This window comes from Cebus imitator, unplaced genomic scaffold, assembly GCF_001604975.1.
Source record: "Cebus imitator isolate Cc_AM_T3 unplaced genomic scaffold, Cebus_imitator-1.0 Scaffold34, whole genome shotgun sequence".
NCBI lineage: Eukaryota > Metazoa > Chordata > Mammalia > Primates > Cebidae > Cebus > Cebus imitator.
In genome coordinates this window covers 8,348,644-8,368,484 of record NW_016107349.1, presented here as the reverse complement: position 1 = coordinate 8,368,484, position 19,841 = coordinate 8,348,644, and the positions used below count along the sequence as shown (strand labels likewise).

General features: G+C 43.8%; 2 protein-coding genes across 2 annotated transcripts in view; one reads left to right on the top strand and one right to left on the bottom strand.

Moving 5' to 3' along the window:
* ZC3H14 (zinc finger CCCH-type containing 14) overlaps nt 1-8,068 on the bottom strand; it is a 49,460-nt gene extending 41,392 nt beyond the window's left edge. Inside the window, exons 1-3 of the mRNA XM_037737119.1 lie at nt 7,874-8,068; nt 7,330-7,372; nt 3,049-3,213 (exon numbers count right to left, since the gene is read on the bottom strand). Of these exons, the coding sequence (XP_037593047.1) occupies nt 3,049-3,213; nt 7,330-7,372; nt 7,874-7,909 (244 nt within the window). The 5' untranslated portion in view covers nt 7,910-8,068. The remainder of the gene's footprint in view (nt 1-3,048; nt 3,214-7,329; nt 7,373-7,873) is intronic.
* A 7,732-nt stretch (nt 8,069-15,800) lies between these two features.
* Nucleotides 15,801-19,841, top strand: part of PTPN21 (protein tyrosine phosphatase non-receptor type 21) — a 90,215-nt gene continuing 86,174 nt past the window's right edge. Inside the window, exon 1 of the mRNA XM_017524633.2 lies at nt 15,801-16,180. The gene's annotated coding sequence lies outside the window, so the exon portion shown is untranslated. The remainder of the gene's footprint in view (nt 16,181-19,841) is intronic.

Here is a 19,841-nt window from a genome sequence, read left to right as displayed (position 1 = left end):
TCAATCTCCTGACCTCTTGATCTGCCTGCCTCAGCCTCCCAAAGTGCTGGGGTTACAGGCATGAGCCACCACACCCAGCTGAGAAAAATACTGATAAGCTGTATTAAGTGAATAAACGGTATTAAAATTAACTTTCAAATTTCACATTTTTTAAAAAAAGGCTTTTTATAAATTCTACAGAAGTCAATAAACTGTATTTTTTTCTCCACTGTATTCAACATCTAGCCTCTGCAAAAATAAGGGAAAAAAACATCATCTGACCAGAGTCTTAGTCTACAAAATGTCACCGTTTTCCAAGTACTAACGACTTACTGCAGCTTACGGTAAAATAAGACCAAGTATCATAAACATGTAATATTTCTTATTATTACAAGCATTTAAGCAGTTTATATTAACTGCTTAAATTAGATAGTTTCTTGGACAACTTAATTCTGAGAGGTTAAAAAAAGTTGTAATTTCAAAATATGCTTTATCATTTCAATCTATTACTTTCAAAACTGACACTGTAAGGCTGTAACCTTGCTTGTAACATAACCTGTTTTGGGAGTTATAAATGAGGTAATTTGCCTTATATCCCTTCCCAGTACCTCCAAAAAAATGCCAAAAATCTCATGTTTCAATGAGAACCCTAGTCACATGCTACTGTCCCCACGGACATGGGCTAGAGACACCTATGAGCACAATTATTTCAAGGCTCCAAATAATCAGAATAGTCTGTTTGGGGCTGGTGTTAATGAACATTAACTTAAGAAAGCAAAGTGCCAAAATGGGGACATCTTCCATAAAACATCAGTAGAGGTTAAAGGACCAAATTTATGGCCAGATGAGAATGCTGAATTAATGTGGTTTTAAATTCAGTCATAGTCTGTTTAAAAAAAATCTCTCTAGGCCGGGCATGGTGGCTCACACCTGTAATCCTAGAACTTTGGGAGGCCAAGGCAGGTGGATTATGAGGTCAAGAGATTAAGACCATCCTGGTCAACATGGTGAAACCCCGTCTCTACTAAAAATACAAAAAAAAAAAAAAAAAAATTAGCTGGGCATGGTGGTACGCCTGTAGTCCCAGCTACTTGGGAGGCTGCGGCAAGAGAATTCCTTGAACTCCAGGAGGCGGAGGTTTCGGTGAGCCAAGATCATGCCATTGTACTCCACCCTGGGTAACAAGAGCAAAACTCCATCTCAAAAAAAAAAAAAAAACTCTCTAAAGTGTTCCATCAAGCTATCTGAGAAAGGATCTACTCAGTCAATCCTCCATCTTAGATTGGCTGGACTATAGGAAAAAGAAAAACAGTACTCACAATAATAGTAATTTCCCCAGTCAAAAGCCCCACAATCTTTTTTTTTCGGGGGGAGGCTGGGAGAGAATAACCTCTGGGGACAAATTGTAACGAATGGGCTGGGTCACCCACAGTGAGACAGTAGTGTGTGTATCATAACTACTGATGACCACTATACAGTGTTCTTTAAATTTGTGCAATGTATAAACCCAGTGAATTCTGTGCAGAATTTCAAGAAGGCTGATAAGCATACAGTTCCCTACTGGGGCAAAAACACCTTGAAGACAACCTCTGGTATAAAGGCAAGAAGTTAACCAGGCTCATCTCCCCACTTAGTGCCTTATCTTGCCATTCAAATTCAGCAGGCCACTTGCTCACTTAACATTTGCTACATCAGCAGCTTTGACGGTAACTGGTAGTTCCTAGTCTGAGTGGTCTTATAAAGTATTTCTTGTCTATTCTCAGCTATATCATTATCTTCCAGCCCCTATCCTCTCTTGACCTCAAACCTGGTACCAGGACCTAGCATCTTAAGTTGAATCTTACACTTCTAGTCAGTATTCTCAACTAAAGACATACAACAGTAATTTATGTATAAAAGCAACATTGCCTATTTTAAAATTCCAAACTTAAAAATCTCAAATATGCTATAAAATTACACCATAATTATTACTTAAAATGAAAGCGTGAGTTTAATAAAGAGCTTAAAAAGTTAGAAACAGAAAACCTTGCCGTATAAGAGGTAACTCATTGTAAAAGGCAATATAAGAAGCCAACCCAGTTCAAAAAAGATCTGTAACTGGTTTTGGTATGGGAAAAGGAACTATATGATGGAGAAGCTGGCCAGCTGCAGTGGCACACAAATATAACCCGAAGACTTCTGAAGGCCAAGGCAGAAGGACTGCTTGAACCCAGGAATTCAAGACCATCCAGGGCAACATAGAAGACCCTGTCTCAACAAAAAATTAAGAAATTAGCCAGGCATAGGTGTGGGGGAGGGAGGACACTGAGATGGGATGATCACTTGAACCCAGGAAATTGAAGCTGCAGGGACCCATTATTGTACCACTGTGCTACAGCCTAGATAACAGAGTAAGATTCTGTCTCAAAAAAAGATATAGAAATTTACAAAAGAAATATAATAACTATAGCTGACAGATACTAAGAATTCCTCAGGGACATAGGCTAGAGACACCTATAAGCACTTTACACATATGAGCCCATTTGATCCTCACAACAATTTTATAAAGCAGGTGATTTTACTATTCCCAGATGGAGAAACCAAGGCAAGATGCCGGGCCAAGATTCAACTTTGGCAGTCTGGCTTCAGAGGCTGGTAAAGTTTGGCTCTGTGTCCCCATCCAAATCTCATCTCGAATTATAATCCCCACCTGTCAAGGGAGGAAGGTGATTGCATCATGGGGGTGGTTTCTCCCATGACAGTCTCAGCATAGTAAGTTCTCATGAGATCTGATAGTTTTAAAAGTCTCTGGAAGTTCCTCCTTCACTCTTCTTTTTCCTGCCAACTTGTGAAGAAGGTGCTTGCCTCCCCCTCCGCCATGATTGTAAGTTTCCTGAGGCCTCCCCAGCTATGTGGAACTGTGAGTCAATTAAACCTATTTCTTTTATAAATTATCCAGTCTCAAGTATTTCTTTATAGCAGTATGAAAAAGGACTAATACAGAGGCTGTGCTCTCATCACTCACAAACTGCCTCTCCAAAGTGAACCTGACTCAACTGCCAAGAACCATTCTTCAGACAGGGTATCAACTCTCGTTTGTGCCAAACTTTGGTCTGAGGCACAAAAATTCAGAAACATACCATACGGTGAATCGAATTGTGTTGTTCCCTAGAAACAGGGATAGATCCTCTGTCATTTGGTCCTGACTTTTCTTGTTGGCCACCATCACCATAATGTAATCAGGAAGTTCTTCATCTATTTAAAAGGAAAGGTATATCAAAACTTTGTTTCCTCAAAACTTTCTTCTTAAAGCTGATATGCTTGAAAATATAGATGTAGCTCTAAGCTTTAGAGTCTCAGAGTGATAGTGGGATTATATTGGGCAAAAGAGCTTAGCTTTAATTTTTTTCTCTTAATTCCACAGGTATTTTAATTACTAGAAGGATGGAAATTAAGAATTAATACTTACAAAACTAGACATTCTGAATTACAGAATCAAACTTGAGTGTGCGTTCACTTCCTTGAATCTTTTTAATAATGCTTATTCATTTCAAAGAAGCTTCCAGGAAATATAGTTTTGTTTAAATTTACAATGTTTCAAAACAACACTAATTCCTCAAGAGAACATCTTTACTTTTGGTAAAGGCAGGTTACAATTACTCAGGGTAACAAACTTGCAGCAACATCAAATAAACAATAGACCCAAAAGCACCACATCATTTAAAAAACTCAATTTAAACATTAAATAATGTCAACTCCACTCACTGTTTTACCTCACAGTGGTAATCCTATAGTGATCATAAGGGTGAGGTCTAGGATTTGAAAAAAAAAAGCCAAAAAACACCATCACAGTGGGAATCCTAAGTGAAGAAAAAAAAAAATCCTCAGTAACAAGACATAGAGGCAAAAGTTGTTATTAGGAACTCTAGGCTCTGCACCCCCAAAACCCCATTAGATTTCTTTTTGAGACAGTCTTGCTCTGTCCCCCAGGCTGGAGTGCAGTGGCGCAATCTTGGCTAACTGCAACCTCTGTCTCCCGGGTTCAAGTGAGTCTCCTGCCTCAGACTCCTGAGTAGCTGCGATTACAGGTGCCTGCCGTCATGCTGGCTAATGTTTGTATTTTTAGTAGAGATGGGGTTTCACCATCTTTGCTAGGCTGGTCTCGAACTCCTGACCTCAAGTGATCTACCCACCTCGGCCTCCCATAGTGCTGGGATTACAGGTGTGAACCACCATGCCCTGCCAGGTTTTTTAATACCTTAAATACTTGTAATATTTCTACATAGGCAGAAAGGTTCATTCAAAGTACTTTCAAACATTTGTTTCAAAGAAAAATATTAAAAATGCAGTTCAAGTGTTGAGAAAATAAAAGAATAAATAAATCTTGGTTCAGCTTCATTTTCTCTGAGCTTCAATTATCTCATTCTCTGAGCTTCAATTCTCTCATCTGTTAGTCTTACAACAATCCTGACAACAAATCATTTATGAAATCACCCAGCAAATGGTGGAAAGCACTCCATAAATTACCAATTCTCAATCTTGGGCCCCTTCTCTGGTTTATGCAGGTTCTATCTACTATTTACTGTGTTCAAAATTAGAACTGAGAATTTTTAAAGTATTTATTAATTCATTAAAAAATACACCCATCACATGTTAATCACAAACCCAATTATATTAACATAAGTAACATTATTTTTATTAAAATAAATTTTCAAAAAAAAAATTTTCGCTGGGTGTAGTGGCTCACGCCTGTAATCCCAGCACTGTGGGAGGCCAAGGTGGATGGATCAACTAAGGTCAGGAGTTCAAGACCAGCCTGGCCAACATGGTGAAACCCCATCTCTACTAAAAACACAAAAATTAGCAGGGTATGGTGGCTGGTGCCCGTAATCCCAGATACTTGGGAGGCTGAAGCAGGAGAATTGCTTGAACCTGGGAGGGGGAGGCTGCAGTGAGCCGAGATCTCGCCCTTGTACTTTAACCCAGGTGACAGAGTGAAACCCCTTCTCAAAAACAAAACAAAACAAAAAAACTTTAGTGCAAAGAGTGGCCTTGTTTCATATTTTTATATATCTTGTGCTTTGTCCTTATGATTCAAGAATGTGAAGAAAATCTGGTCTCAAAGATAGCAGTTGGAAAAGAAAGGAATATTCTGACAGTCTTTTCAGATAAGCTGGATATCCTTCTGTGACACTGCACCAAAACTAAACAAGTGGTAGCTTATTAAATGTTAGAGCAATGTGGAATGTCAAATACATCAATGACCTTTTTGAACTGTTGGAGAAATCCACTGACCCATCCTACAGTTTACTTATTTATTTTTTATTTTTTAAAGATGGGGTTTCACCATATTGGTCAGGCTGTTCTCGAACTCCTGACCTCAGGTGATCCACTTGCCTCAGCCTCACCATGCCTGGCACACCCTACAGTTTAAATAAATCTTTAACCATGCATAATTTTGTAACATTACGCATTGATTATTTAGAAAATACTGGTTCAGGCCAGGTGCAGTGGCTCATGCCTGTAATCCTAGCACTCTGGGAGGCCGAGGTAGGTGGATCACCAGGTCAAGAGATTGAGACCATCCTGGCCAACATGGTGAAACTCCGTCTCTATTAAAAATACAAAAATTAGCTGGGCATGGTGAGGTGCACCTGAAGTCCCAGCTACTTGGGAGGCTGAAGCAGGAGTATCACTTGTACTCGGGAGGTGGAGGTTGCAGTGAGCTGAGATCAAGCCACTGCACTCCAGCCTGGGGACAAAGTGAGACTCCATCTCAAAACAAAAAACAAAAAACAAAAACAACAACAACAACAAAAAACAAAAATAGGTCCACTGAGCTACAAAAACCACTGACATACTTGATATATTTCATTATGCAATATAAAATTATTTTTTAATATCACCATTGATTTAATCAGAAATTTTTTTTAGTACTGGGAAGCTGTCAAGTTCATGGAGGCAGGCTCAGATTTTCCAAAATTCTAATTTTCATTTGAAAGCTCACATGTGATTGGCAACAAAGACTATGGGTTCTTTTCTTTGCTCACTTTCAAGTAAATATCTGCCAAATATCCTAGTGTACGTAACCAGATTACCGGTTCTTTGAAGTTAAAAATGATGTTCCATGAAAGAGGCGGCTAGCTTAGTTCTCAACTCAAATGATGTTCCTTAAAACAACCATATTTCATAATACAATAAAAATGTTTTATGAGCATTTCCATTTCCTCACACTGAATACGAAAAAGACAAAAAATATTTTTTAAACCCTGGACTTCACATCTTCATCAATGACATTTTAAATGTAACTAGCTTAAAAAAAATACAAGTGGGGAGTGATTTGAATACAATCTCTATTATGGTGTGACTATGTTGACCAGTTTTACCAATCATTAGTTTTACACAACCCAAACGTCAACATAGTGGAAAATTAGCAAATACCATCTTAGTTACTACCTCAGTACTACTACGAAAACAGTTCTGACTTCAGAGACCCTTGGAGTCTCCCACACTTTGAGAACCACTGTCATAAGTGGTAGCTATTATTTTTACAGGAGGCACTAGCTTTGGGGGCAAACCATAAAACCTTACTCAAGTAAGCAAATCCTCAGTTTCCCTGTTTACACAGTCAAAGATACTGCCACTTACCTTCCAGTGTTCTCGCAGGGATTATTCTGAGTTAATGCATATACAACAGTTAAGCACAGTGCCTGGACCAGAGTAAACACTCAAATTATAAAACAATAAGGTGAAGGAAAACGCTTTACTGTTTCAGAGGAGAGAAAGAGGGAAAACATAAAGAGATCTGAAAATAAAACTCACTGAACCATTTTACAGAAGTAAATGCCAGAAAGCATCAAACATTCACAACCAAAATCAGAGTTCTAAAAACAAATGTTAAGAGAAAAGTAACAAGAATAGGACACCTTAAACAAGCATGGTGGCTCACACTAGTAATCCCTGCACTCCCAGCACCTTGGGAGGTTGAGGTCAGAGGAGCGCTTGGGCCCAGGGGTTAGGACCAGCCTGGGCAACTTAGCGAGACCCCGTCCCTAGAATTTAAAATGAGAGAGAGAGAGAGAGAATAGAAAAAAAACATAAAATAAAATTTGGTTAAACATTATGTAAAATATGACAGAGCCTTAACGCAGGAAACTAAATTTCAAAACACTATAACAGAAGGTGGTTTGGGAGAAAAAATGCAAGGTTGCAAAAAGAATGATAAGGAAGTAACCAAGGAGTACAGGATTTGAAGAAGATAGAAGAGAGTCTCTCCCAACGTCCAAAGCACGGTGAGAAATATGCCCTCACTAAAATTCAATTAGCTGCAAATTCAAAATTCGAAAAGACTAACAACCAAAAAACACTTACCAACATAAGCTCCTAATTCTTGCAATTTCCCCTTAATGGCACTCTGAGAGAAAAAGAGTAAACGTGCATGTAAGAAACGCGGCTCTAGGAAAAGACAGACTCCGCAGCGCTGAGGCCACTTTGCTGGTGCGCGCACCGCCGGGTCCCCCGGGCGGGGGCGGAGGCGAGGAGGGGCCTCGCTTGCGCCCCCCCACACCCCGCTCCGGCCCCACGGCGCCCACCTCCCACAGCGGATCCTGAGCTGCTCGCTTCGCCGCAGTGGTGGCTCCCGCCGGGCCTGCAGCCGTCCTTCCGTTTCCCGGCGGCTACTTCAGCCGCAGCCCCGCTCGCCCGCCCGCCTCGGAGCCGTGCTCTGAGGCCGCAAATGCCCCCAGGCCCGAGGCGGCCTGGACCAGGAGGCGCTGCAGCCCACTAGGAGCGTCCGGCGGCGGCCAGGCCGCAGCGTCCACCCGGGCCCAAGGTCCCCGTTACTCCTGACAACCGCCCTCCCGCCCGCTCGCCCGCCGAGACCCGGCTTCCCACCCCCGTCCGGCGCAGGCCTCACCCGGATCTTGCGGCTGATCTCGGTGCCGATCTCCATGGCGCCGCAGCGTGCGGGGACTCAGCACTGCGTGCGCGTAGCTTACCCGAGCCTACAGCGGGATCCTACCCCGCAGCCCGGCCACCACCCCCTCCTCCTCCTCCGCTCCGCCCCGGCCGCGCACACGGCGTATCCCCGCCCCCGCCGGCACGGCGCGCCGGAGTGAGCACGCATGCGCCCGTGGCTGCGCCTGCGCACACCTACCCGCCAAACCAGCGCTCCGGTAAGGAGGGCGGTGGCTTGCGCTTGCTGTCTGCTACGCCGCTCCGCCTCCCGGGTGCGTCGGAGAGCCTTCGTTAGTCTCTGTGCTGGCCCTCGGCTTACTCATTTTATTCTCCTTTGAGTGGTAAGAATGAATTAAATGTGTAGCAGAAACATCTTGGGCTATGATATGAAATGCGAGTTCAAATCCAGCCCTCACTTACTGTTACTATGGTATCGGTCCAGGTATTTCAACTTTTCTGACCTGAAAAATGGAGTCTGCCTCTTAGAAGTTGCACTGCAATTACTCTTGAAGGGAAAATGGACTATCCAGAGCAACAGAACCAATCCGTCAAGTCTTTTCTTTGACTCTGCACTACCCGGGCCCTCCTGGGTTTGGTTCTGCTTTCCTTCTCCCGGGCCCACCCGTGGCCTCTCCCCGAGACGAATCCCCATCCTCCTCCTCTGAACACCCTCCGTGGGACAATACTTTTGTTCTGGGGACTTCAGCTGTCAACTCTGCTGATAATGACCGAATTTCCCATCAGCCTTAAGTTTTCACATAAACCCCACTCCCAACTTCTTTATTTATTTTTGAGACAGAGTCTCACTCTGTCAGCCAGGCTGGAGTGCAGTCGCGTGATCTTGGCTCACCGCAACCTCCACCTCCCGGGTTCAAGCGACTCTCCTGGCTTAGCACCCGAGTAGCTGGGATTACAGGCGTGTGCTACCACGCCTGGCTAATTTTTTGTATTTTTAGTAGAGATGGGGTTTCACCGTGTTAGCCAGGATGGTCTCAATCTCCTGACCTCTTGATCTGCCTGCCTCAGTCTCCCAAAGTGCTGGGATTACAGGTGTGAGCCACCACACCCGGCCCCCCAACTTTTAAGTGACTACTCTTATTTTCTTCAAATTCAGCACTTAAACAGAAGTCATCTTCATCTCGCCTTTCCCCACTCATAGGTTTCTACTCCTGATTCCCATATTTGTATCAATAGCTGAATTCTCCCTATCCCTGATCACAAAACTTGGGAAACAGGAAGCACAGAGAGATCTTTCTCCCTTATATCCACTAATTCCTGAGAGTGGTGTCTGTTGTCCATTGCTGCATAACAAATGCACACCTTAAAACACAAATGTTTGTCATCTCATGGTTTCTGTGGCTCAGCTTCACTGAGTCCTCTGCTCAGGCTCTCACAAGGCTACAATCGAGGTGTCAGGGAGGCTGTGTTCTCATCTGAAGGCTTGACTGAGTTTCTATGTTCAGGATCGTTCAGGTTGTTAGCTAGAATTCATTTCCAACTAAGTACAGTAACTCATGCCTGTAATCCCAGCAGTTTGGTAGGCTGAGGCTGGCGGATCACTTGAGACCAGGAGTTTGTGACCAGCCTGGGCAACATGGCAAAAACCTGTCTCTCTGTACTCAAAAGTACAAAAAATTAGCTGGGTATGGTGGCATGCACTTCTAGTCTCGACATAGGAAGCTGAGAGGGGAGGATTGCTTGAGCCTGGTTGGCAGAGGTTGCAGTGAGCCAAGATCACGCCACCGTACTCCAGCCTTGGTGACAGAGTGAGACCCTGTCTCAAAAAAAAAAAAAAAAAAAGAAAGAAAAAGAATTCATTTTCTTGTGTCTTTGTAAGGACCCTGATTTTTTTCTGGCTATCATCTGAAGGCCACCCTCAAGTCCTAGAGGCTGCCCACAGTTCTTTGTCAAAGGATTCTCTAACATTTCTGTTCACATAAGCCAGTGAAGGCCAGGCACAGTGGTTCATTCCTGTAATTTCAAATCAGTGAAGTAGAGGTGGGAGGATCACTTGAGGCCAGAAAATTGAGACCAGCCAAGAGCTTTTATCTAAGTTAGGCCCACTCAGGACCTGACCCCAAAATCAACTGATTTATTACCTTAATTACATCTGTCAAACCTCTCATTTTTGCCATATTTATTACCTAAGCAATCCACACTGGGGGTCAGGAGCAGGTTGTACAGTGTGTGGACAGCAGGAGCAGGAGCTGTGGGGCTACCTAGGGTCTGTCATATTGTCCTTTAATAATCTAATATCCTTTCTTCTGAATTCCTATGGCATCTATATGGAAGCTATTAGTATAATAATATACTGTCTGCAATGTTATTTCGTGTGTGTGTGTGTGTGTGTGTGTGTGTCTGTGTCTTCCCTAACAAAATTAAAATTATAAACTCTATAGAGCTTTATATTTCTCCAACCTTTCTTTCAGGATGCTGGACACATAGTAAGCTCTCATTAAATATTTATGGGGTAAAAGAAATTAAAGACCTAATTTACAAAAGCATTCCTCAAGGATAAATCCAGTGATCATACACTCATTCAACATTGATGACGGGCAGCGGAGCAGAATGACAGAGAACAAGGGCACTGCAGCCAGACTGTGTGGTATGAACCTTGGCTCTGCCACTCCTTCTGAGACCTTAGGCAAATTGCTTCTCATCTCTGTGCCTCAGTTTCCTTATCTGTGACTGATAAGGTATAATACTAGTTTCACCTGCAAACGGTTACTGTAAGGATGAAATAAGTTAATAGTTGTGAAGCATATTGAACTGTGCCTGCCTCATAGCAGCACTAACTTTCTGATTAAAAATTAAGTACCTTCAGTGGGTCAGATACTGTGCCAGGAGCCAGAGCACAAAGAGGAGCCAGACCAAGTCCCTGCTTTCATGACACTCACAATCCAAAAGACAGATGAATTGCTTTTATTCCTTTACCAACCGTTTCAGAACAACAAAAACACTTGTTTTACCATTACTAGATACCCAGTCCTCAGTCAATATTTACATAATATTGAAAATAACATTTAATAAAAGTAATGTTTTCATTAAAGCATATTCAGAGTAGGGAAACATTAAAATATATTCAAGAAAGTGTTAACTTTTAGCACAATGAGCTAACTTTTAGGACAACTATGGAATACAGACTGGAAGGCTGCTTGAGACCTCCCACCCTTAGATCTAAGATGTTACAATGTCTGGATCACAGGAGGGGCCACCCCACTAAACCAATGGTATTTGGTGGTCCAGTGCAATTTCAAGCACCTCGCTGTAAACTGCGGCTTCACAAACTACAACACATCTTGAAAATGTTCATAATGATGCCCTAAGAGAAGCCATTAGAGGGAGTAGGAGTGCTAGGCTTGGAAAAGACTAAACTGGACATTTTTTTTCCCCAGCTTGGAAGTGTTCTCTGATTCAGGGGAAACAACATGTTTTCCTCTAGGGGATAATATGAAGACCAGATTTCAACAAACCAAAGTGCCAGCTAAGAGGGCTCTGGGCTATCTTCCAAAAAGAGAAGATGACTGAAAAGAGCATTGGCTTTGAAGTCAGAAGGGCTGAGTACCAACCCCATCTCCATGGAGCCATGAGTCTTTCAACATTGCCCTCCACCACGCCTGCAATCTCTTCTCAGGTTGCATTTCAGTGAGATGTTGCACATTGTTTGGGTGCGCGCGTGCGCGCGCGCGCGTGCGTGCGTGCGTGCGTGTGTGTGTAGAAGCAGCAGGGTGTGGGGGAAAGGCGGTTGGGAGTACCCTCCTGTCTGCAAAGCTTTTCTTTTCTTTTTTTTTTTTTTTTTTTTTTTTTTGTTTTTTTGAGACGGAGTCTGGCTCTGTCACCAGTGGTGCAATCTTGGCTCACTGCAACTTCCGAGGTTCAAGCAGTTCTCCTGCCTCAGCCTCCCAAGTATCTGGGACTAGAGGCACGCACCACCACGCCCAGCTAATTTTTGTCTTTTTAGCAGAAACGGGGTTTCACCATGTGGGGCAGAATGGTCTTAATGTCTTGACCTCGTGATCTGCCCACCTTGGCCTCCCAAAGTGCTGGGATTATAGGCATGAGCCACTGTGCCCGACCCAAAGCTTTGCTTTTCTTTGAGTGCTCAGTCAACCTTTTGTTGTCCTTCCAGACTCAAGCAGAAGCTGATCACAGTGATTAAACAAACATTACCAGTTCATTCAGACTATATAATATAACCATGTATAAATTTCCTCACCTGCTACAATTACATATTCACCTGTTATTCCTATGCTGAGTATTTGAGGACAGGGATATGTATCTATTTACCTGTCTCCTTGCAGCACCTGGCTTCTATATGTGGGCTGAATGGAAAAATGTTTTCCAATAGTGATTATCACATAGCATAGACACACTTGGATCAAAGTCCCTAAGTGTTGGGAATTACAGTCACAGCAGTCACTTGCTACCAAGGCAGACATTCTTCTCCATTTGAACAAACACATTGCCAACATCATCATTTCTCTGATGTTCAGGGTAATCTATCCATAAAATTATCACTCTTTTATAACTGAAAAGGTGTTGCATGTGACACAGCATTGAGCATGGTAGACAGAACTTAAAGTGCAGATTCAGAGACCAAAGACTTCACATTTCTACTTCTAGCCCTCACTGTCCCCTTCCTCAGGGGTCATTATCTTTGTGTGGCAGGGCATTCATTCAATTTGGACTTTTGCAGATGATGATAACTTATACAGTGGGTATTTACCATGCTATCAAAACAGATTAACTTTTGACATTCTAAGAAAACACTAGTCAATGCACGCACCAAACCAAACCACAATTTCCTTTTTTTTTTTTTTTTTTTTTTTGAGACAGGGTCTCACTCTGTCGCACAGGCTGGAGTGCAGTGGCACGATCTCAGCTCACCGCAACCTGCGCCTCCCAGGCTCAAGCAATTCTCATGCCTCAGCCTCCCCAGTAGCTGGGACTACAGGCGTGCTCTACCATGCCCAGCTAATTTTTGTATTTTTATTTTATTTTATTTTACTTTAAGTTCTGGGGTACATGTGCAAGATTTTTGTATTTTTAGTAGAGATGGGGTTTCACCATGTTGGCCAGGCTGGTCTTGAAATCCTGACCTCATGTGATCGGCCTGCCTCAGCTTCCCAGAGTGTGGGATTACAGGATTGAGCCACCGTGCCTGGCCTCTTTTCCTTTAATCTTTTTGTCTTTCATCATTTTATATGCTGGGCTTTCTTTTTACATTTTAACTTATTTATTTACTAAGAATTAACTTCCAGTATAAACGTATAAATATGCCACCTTCCAGATAACGAGAGGGGGTAAAGATACATATATGTAGTTGTTTGTTATCTCTACAGAACATCTCTATAAGGCTACAGAGGAATGATGGAACACTGGTTATCCCCCAGAAGAGCTGAGTATCTAGCAGGCAGAGTGAGAAGGGAACTTTTTACTTGCACCCTTGTGTATCTTTGGGGGTGGAACCATATAAATTATCTCACTTCCTTAGATATGAAACACAAGCTAATAATAATTTTATGTCTAATACTTTGAAGGTGTTATTCAAGTGCCTTGCCATGAATGTTCCTGCCAAATTAACATGGTTGAAGGAAAATAGGGCTTAGGTACTTGGTTAGTAAATGACATCTGTGGACTTGAGGGAGGAAGTTCAACTCAGTTGTCTAACATCTCTTGGGTTTTACGGTCATTTTCTATTTAAAAAATTCTTTTATTTTCTTCCTGATTCAATTAACAAGTTTTTATTTAGTGCCTACTCTTTGCCCAGTACTGTCCTGGAAATTCTAGGAGATATAAAAGAAGCCTTCATGAAACAACTTTTATAGTTCTTGCCAAGTGTGGAGATCACTGTGGAATGATGTGGCTAGAAAGTCATCCTGGTAGCAGAGTCTTACTTGGAGAGAAGCAGCAAGGCTTAAAATGGAAGGAGGACAGGAGGGGCTGCTGGTGAGGGGCAAAGCTTGATAGGGGCAGAAATCGATATGAGTGGTCAGAGAGACCGGTTTGGAAAGTCCCTAAAGGTCAGGCAGGAGAAGTTAACCTTGGGAGTCCATTAGGAGTGATAACTCAAGAGAAGAAGCCTGGTATTAGCAAGGAAATAAGAGAAACCAGATGCTAGGAGACCACCCTTGTTGCAATAATTGGATGTAAAATGATGATGGTTTGGATTTAGAATGTTCCAGAGGGAACAGAAAGGAAAGAAATAATTCATGAGGCATTTCAAAGGAGGAAATACCAGGTCTTGATGACAGGCTGGAGATGAGAATGGGAGAAGTCACACATGATTCCAATTTTTCTAGCTTGGGAAGCCAGCAAAGTGACTTCAGTTCTTTCTTTCCTCACACACAAATTGACCCCCTCATAGAGTTCAGTTGAAATATCAATTACAAACAGAATTGATCTGTTTTTTCCCTTAGAAACACAATCTTATTTGCCTTTAGGTAAATGACCCAAGATGCACGTTGCTGGGCTTTGCTCTTGGGTATAACTCATACCTCTATGACAATGCTCCTCACTTTGGCCTTGCACTGTGTGTGTGGTGTGCAGGTGCGTTTATCACCCACTAGACCAAAAGTCCTTGTTGTGCAGGGACCACGTGTCATTCATAGATAAGTATTCAAAAGTTTTTGTTGGCCCATGCCTGTAATCCCAGTACTTTGGGAGGCTGAGGCAGGTGGATGTCCTGAGGTCAGGAGTTTGAGACCAGCTTGGCCAACATGGTGAAACCCTGTCTCTACTAAAAACAACAATTAGCCAGGCGTGGTGGCAGGCACCTGTAATCCCATCTACTTGGGAGGCTGAGGCAGTAGAATCACTTGAACCCAAGAGGCAGAGGTTGCAGTGAGCAGAGATCGCACCATTGCATTGTAGCCTGGGCGACAAAGGAGACTCTGTCTCAAAAAAAAAGTTTTTGTTAATTGTTGAAGAAAATGAGACTTAAATGAAACATAATACTTAAAAAAGCTTTCCAGAAACAACAGCATTAAAATCATTGAAATTAAAATTTACATAAATTAAAAGGTTCTCTGTTCCACATGCCAAAAAAAGATCTTATACTCTATTGTAATAGTGTTAGGGTCACACAGCTTTATTCCTTAGCTTAGGTGTTGCAATACAGTAATAATAATGCACTGCAAGAATACTGTGTAATAAATGTTAATTAAAAGAAACACTTCATATATATTTTACACAAGTTATTGTATATTACTTAGTATTTCTTTTTCCCCCCTCTGCGGTGCAACGATATTGTTTAATATTATCCCCGTTTTCTAGGAGAGGAAACAATTACAGAGAAGAAATTTGCACAAGGTCACCTAGCTGGTAAATATTGGAGCTGGGATTTGAACCCAGGATCCGTCTCCCCGGATCCACCCACCCAATTTGAACCCAGACAACTTAGTCGACTCTCCACCCTTAACAGCTCTGCTCCGTATTATATAAGCAGCCAGCTCTCTTTTGGGGACTGACAGGTTATTTGAGGTATACGAACCATTTTTGGTGGTGGTGGGGGGCTTTCCCACCCAATACTGGAAGTGTCTAGTTATACGGGGCATAACCTTAGGAGCAAGCAGGAAAAGAAGAAAAGTATTCCAATAGTCTTCAGAAACATACCAGAGTAAACGAATAACCATTAATAACAGCATTTTACAGCCTAATAATACAAGAATAAAACCCCTTTATCTGGAACCTAAATACCACCCCCTCCTCTCATTTTATTAAAAGCCTTGTTTTATTTGGAAACTCTTAAAATAAGTGGTCATACGATTAAAAAAAGCTGCGGCGCGCCCCCTCCCCGGCGGCCGGGCGCAGCTGTCCGCGCCTCCCCCGCGCGGCTGCCCGCATTCCAACTCTCTGAGGTCACGGGCCGCCGCCGCCTCCCTGGATCCGCCCGCCCGACCCAGGGGGAGGGACGCCCGGCCCGGCCGCCCCGCTGCTCCGGCCGCGCGCCCCGCGTCGGTCCGACAGTCCGTCCGTCCGTCCTCCTGCCTCCCCCCGCCCCCGCAGGGCTTCTTTGTGCGGCGCTACTCGCCGACAGGTCCCACCCCCAGGCCTCGCCCCTCGCCGTCGCCACCGCCGGACTCTGCCCAGGGGAATGGTCTGCGGGCCGGGTTTTTGGAGACAGGAAGTGAGGCGTGCGAGCCCCATGAGCGCGGCGCGGCGCGGGCTAGCGTGCGGGCGCGGCTGTGGCGGCCGCGCTGCGGGGCCCCGGGAGGCGGGCCGCTGAGCGGTGCGCGCGGCCCCGAGGATGCGGGAGCGGGAGCAGGTGAGGGCGCTGGGCTTGGCCGGCGGGAGGGGCGGGCGCCGGCACGAGCGGTGGGGTGTGTCCGCTCGCCGGGACCCCGGAGCGCGCCCGCGGCCCCGGAGTCCAGGAGGATGGGGCGCGGCTGCCAGACCCGTAGCGGGAGCGTAACAAAGACAAAAGTTTTGCTTTTCCAGATTCGCTCTCATGTACTTGAGTAATTTCTAAAAAGGGTCTGGAACTTCTATTCTGAACGCCCTGGCCGATTGTTGCGGGTTAATTCTGGATCGGGGTTTTTAATGTGTTAGGCATATTTGTGCCTCTCAGAATATGTAAATGTGAAATTCGCCAGATAACTTTGGCGAGAAGGGGCGCAAGGAAGGGCTGTTTGGTAACGCCTGGTTTGTTTTTGGAGTAGAGTGTTTACTCTGGAAGAGAATTCTTGGATCTGCAAATTCCGACTTGTGATTTCTGCAAATCCTGATTAGATTGGCCGCTCTTGGCATGTTCGTCCTATTTTCTTTTTTGAGAAAGCCTTATAATAATAGCGTATGCTCGCAAACACATTGAAAACATTCGTGTGCTCCAAGTGACAACTGCTGTACGCCTGTTAGTTGCTGACAGTTTATTTTTTTAAGTTCGGAATACGAGAGTAATTTTACTCTGAATATAGCTGTCCGTTTTGTTTTTAGGGCATTTTATTCTGGAGCATCTACGCACAATGTTTTCTCCGTGAGAAGCATGGGTTTGATTTAATGCTATAGGTATTACTCTAAATATGTCCTTTTAGTATTCATTTTATATTAAAGCAACGCTGGCAAAATTACGTGTGTTAAGGACCTTAGCAGGAAAGGGGAAACGCTGTAAGATTCAGAGGTAAAGTGTATTTGAGAAACTTTTGGAAGGGGATATAGAGAGAGAAAATTAAAATGAATTCACAAATAGTTCAGACTGCCTTTTGTAAACTTGTACTGAAGTAGTATCTAGTACGTATCCGTTTATTTACTACAAAACAAATTTTGTAGAGAAACAAAGTTATCCTAGTTTTCCTTTAATAGCTATTTATGAATTATGTTTAATTTAGTAAATTATAATTCCAGACCCAACCATTTCCAGATTATTGCACATTATTTTATACCTGAAACAGACCTCCCCAAAGAACTCTTACATTTCTACTCCTCTTGGTTTTATTACCTTCAGACATTCATAATTGTATTATATCATTTGGCAGCAAATACTGAATATTACTGAAAATTAAGATGTGTAAATCGTTGATCGGTTTGTAAATTATTAAACAAAAACACTGTTTTAGCCTAGTGGGTTTTATATAAATAAGCAAAAAGCAAGGCATTCTTATGGGGGGGGTGCGCCATACACACACGCACACACAGCAACTTTTTCAATTACATCAATCAAAATAAGAGATAACTTTGACTTTTCCTTTATCCCTGATGCTGTAATACATTTCAAATCTAAGGGACAACTGAAAGTTTTACTGAGTTTGCTTAATCAGAACTTAAGTTAATAATTAAGTTACAGTGTAGTATCTATTGCTTTCAAGCCATAGTTCTTGAAAAGAACTACCATATTTGAATGGCACCTAATGCAAGTATTGATCTTTTCTCTACACATATGCTATATCTTATCTTTTCGTCTACCCTACTTAATCCGTCCAGTTTCCAGTTACCATAATTTTTATATAAAATTGAAACCCACCATCTGATCTCATGAAAGGGTGTTTAGTATACATATTTATAATCCTTACCTATTTACACTCTTGGTTTATCAGTTTTCTAGTTAGAAGCTTATTATTTAAGGTTCTCACTTGCTAATTTTTTTTCATCTTGCTTTACTTAGTTTATACCCCTGAAACAGCAAAGAGCATTGAAACGTACTGGAAGTGGAAACCGTGTCTTTTAATATATATTTCTGTTTCTCTCCATAGTGTGGTGGTTTTACCTGCAGAAAGCAGTCAGTAAATGCTGTTAATTAACACAGTGCTTTAGCTAGTTCCAGCTTTGTTTTTTTCCTCTGGCCTTCCCCTGTCCCTGTTTGTAACATTTTGATTTTCCTGGCTATGGGGAATAACCAGAGCTCAAAACAAAAAAACTAGCCAGATAAAACCGTGGTTGGGTCCTTATTAGAGATACAGCTCTGTATGTAATTATAGCATGGTTGTAATCTCCTTAAAGACAGCGACGGCTTAGGATTCGTCTTAGATTTCTCACGATGCTCATTATGCTGTCTTGTACCCAGAGAGGCAATACACATTTGTGGAATGGAATTTCAAAATGTTAAGTTTGGCAAAGCCGAGGATAGTAGCCGAACTCTTTTCTCCAGCTCTGCCATTCCCTAACCCTGAGTGCCCATCGCCTCTGGGCCTGACACGCAGTCAGGAGAGCAGGACCCAGCAGAGGACTGGGAGTGTGGAATTTGGGATCGATTCACAGCCCAGCCCGTCCTAGCGTGAAACTGCGAAGTAGCTTCTCTTTCGGAAGGCTGGGTTCTGCCTGCCAGATGAGAGGGTCGGGGGCACATTCTGCCCCTCCGCGCAGTCCCGGCCCGAGCTCAGCGTAGCCAGCCATAGCTGGTTCTCGCTAAGCGATTCATCCCCAGCAGGCAATCTCTGCTCAGAAGAAAGACGTGGGGAACCGTCCCAGGACCCTGGAAATATCCGGGATTTTGTAGACTCGTTTAGGGGGAAAAAACTAATTCAGCTGATGTAAAAATCCCCAGCTGTTATAAGCTTTATCGGTGAAATGAAAAAAAGAAAAGAAAAGAAAAGAAAATCCCCAGCTGGTGCTCGCCCTCATTTGTCTCGGCCCAGAAGTCACCATCAATTGGTTTGGTTAAAAACTGTTAGAGCCCCGCGTGGTGGCGCGCGCCTGTGGTCCCAGCTAGTCGGGAGGCTGAGGCTGGAGGATCGCTTGAGCCCAGGTATTCGGGGCTGCGGTGAGCTGCGATGGCGCCATCGCACTCCAGCCTGGGCGGCAGAGCGAGACCCCACTCTATGAAACACGTTGTAAGTAGCGTATTTCGGGGTGCTGTGGCTCCAAAGCCGGCATCGCACGGGGCCCGCTCGGTCTCTCCACCGCCTGTAGGTCTCGCGCTGGTCCCTTTAAATGTTCCCTCCGGGAGCAGAGGGACCGGTCCCTTTCAGAGCGCGTCCGTCCAGGAACGCGGCTGCAGAAAGAGAGTTCCGGGGCCTCCGAGGCTACCGGTTGGCCTGGCTACGCCGCGTGCTCTTCCCGAGTGGAGGACGCGGGAGAAGCCGGGGCCTGAGGTCTCCAGGTCCCCGTGGGCTTCTTGGGTTTGCTGTTCCCGGCCGCTTGTTAACTCAGGATGGCGTGGAAGGCCTCGCCCGCCTCCTTTTCTGGGCCGCGGCCCCGCTTAGGTGAGGGCTTGTTTGGGCGTCCCCACCTCGGAGAGGGGCGGGGCCTCGCCTTTCAGAACTGCCACTCTTCTAGTGATAATTGGATAAGGAGCATTTGTAGGGTCTTTTATGATGTTTATCGGCAGATCCATTTGATGGCGTAAATACTTCCACAAGCGCTTGTTAGGCAGCTCACCGTGTTTGAACCACACACCTGCCATTCTTAGTGGGGATTATTCCTGCCATTTGCCTTTAGGGTTAGTTTTCTAAAAGGATTGGGACTGGAACCTAGTTTTTTTTTTTTTTTTTTTT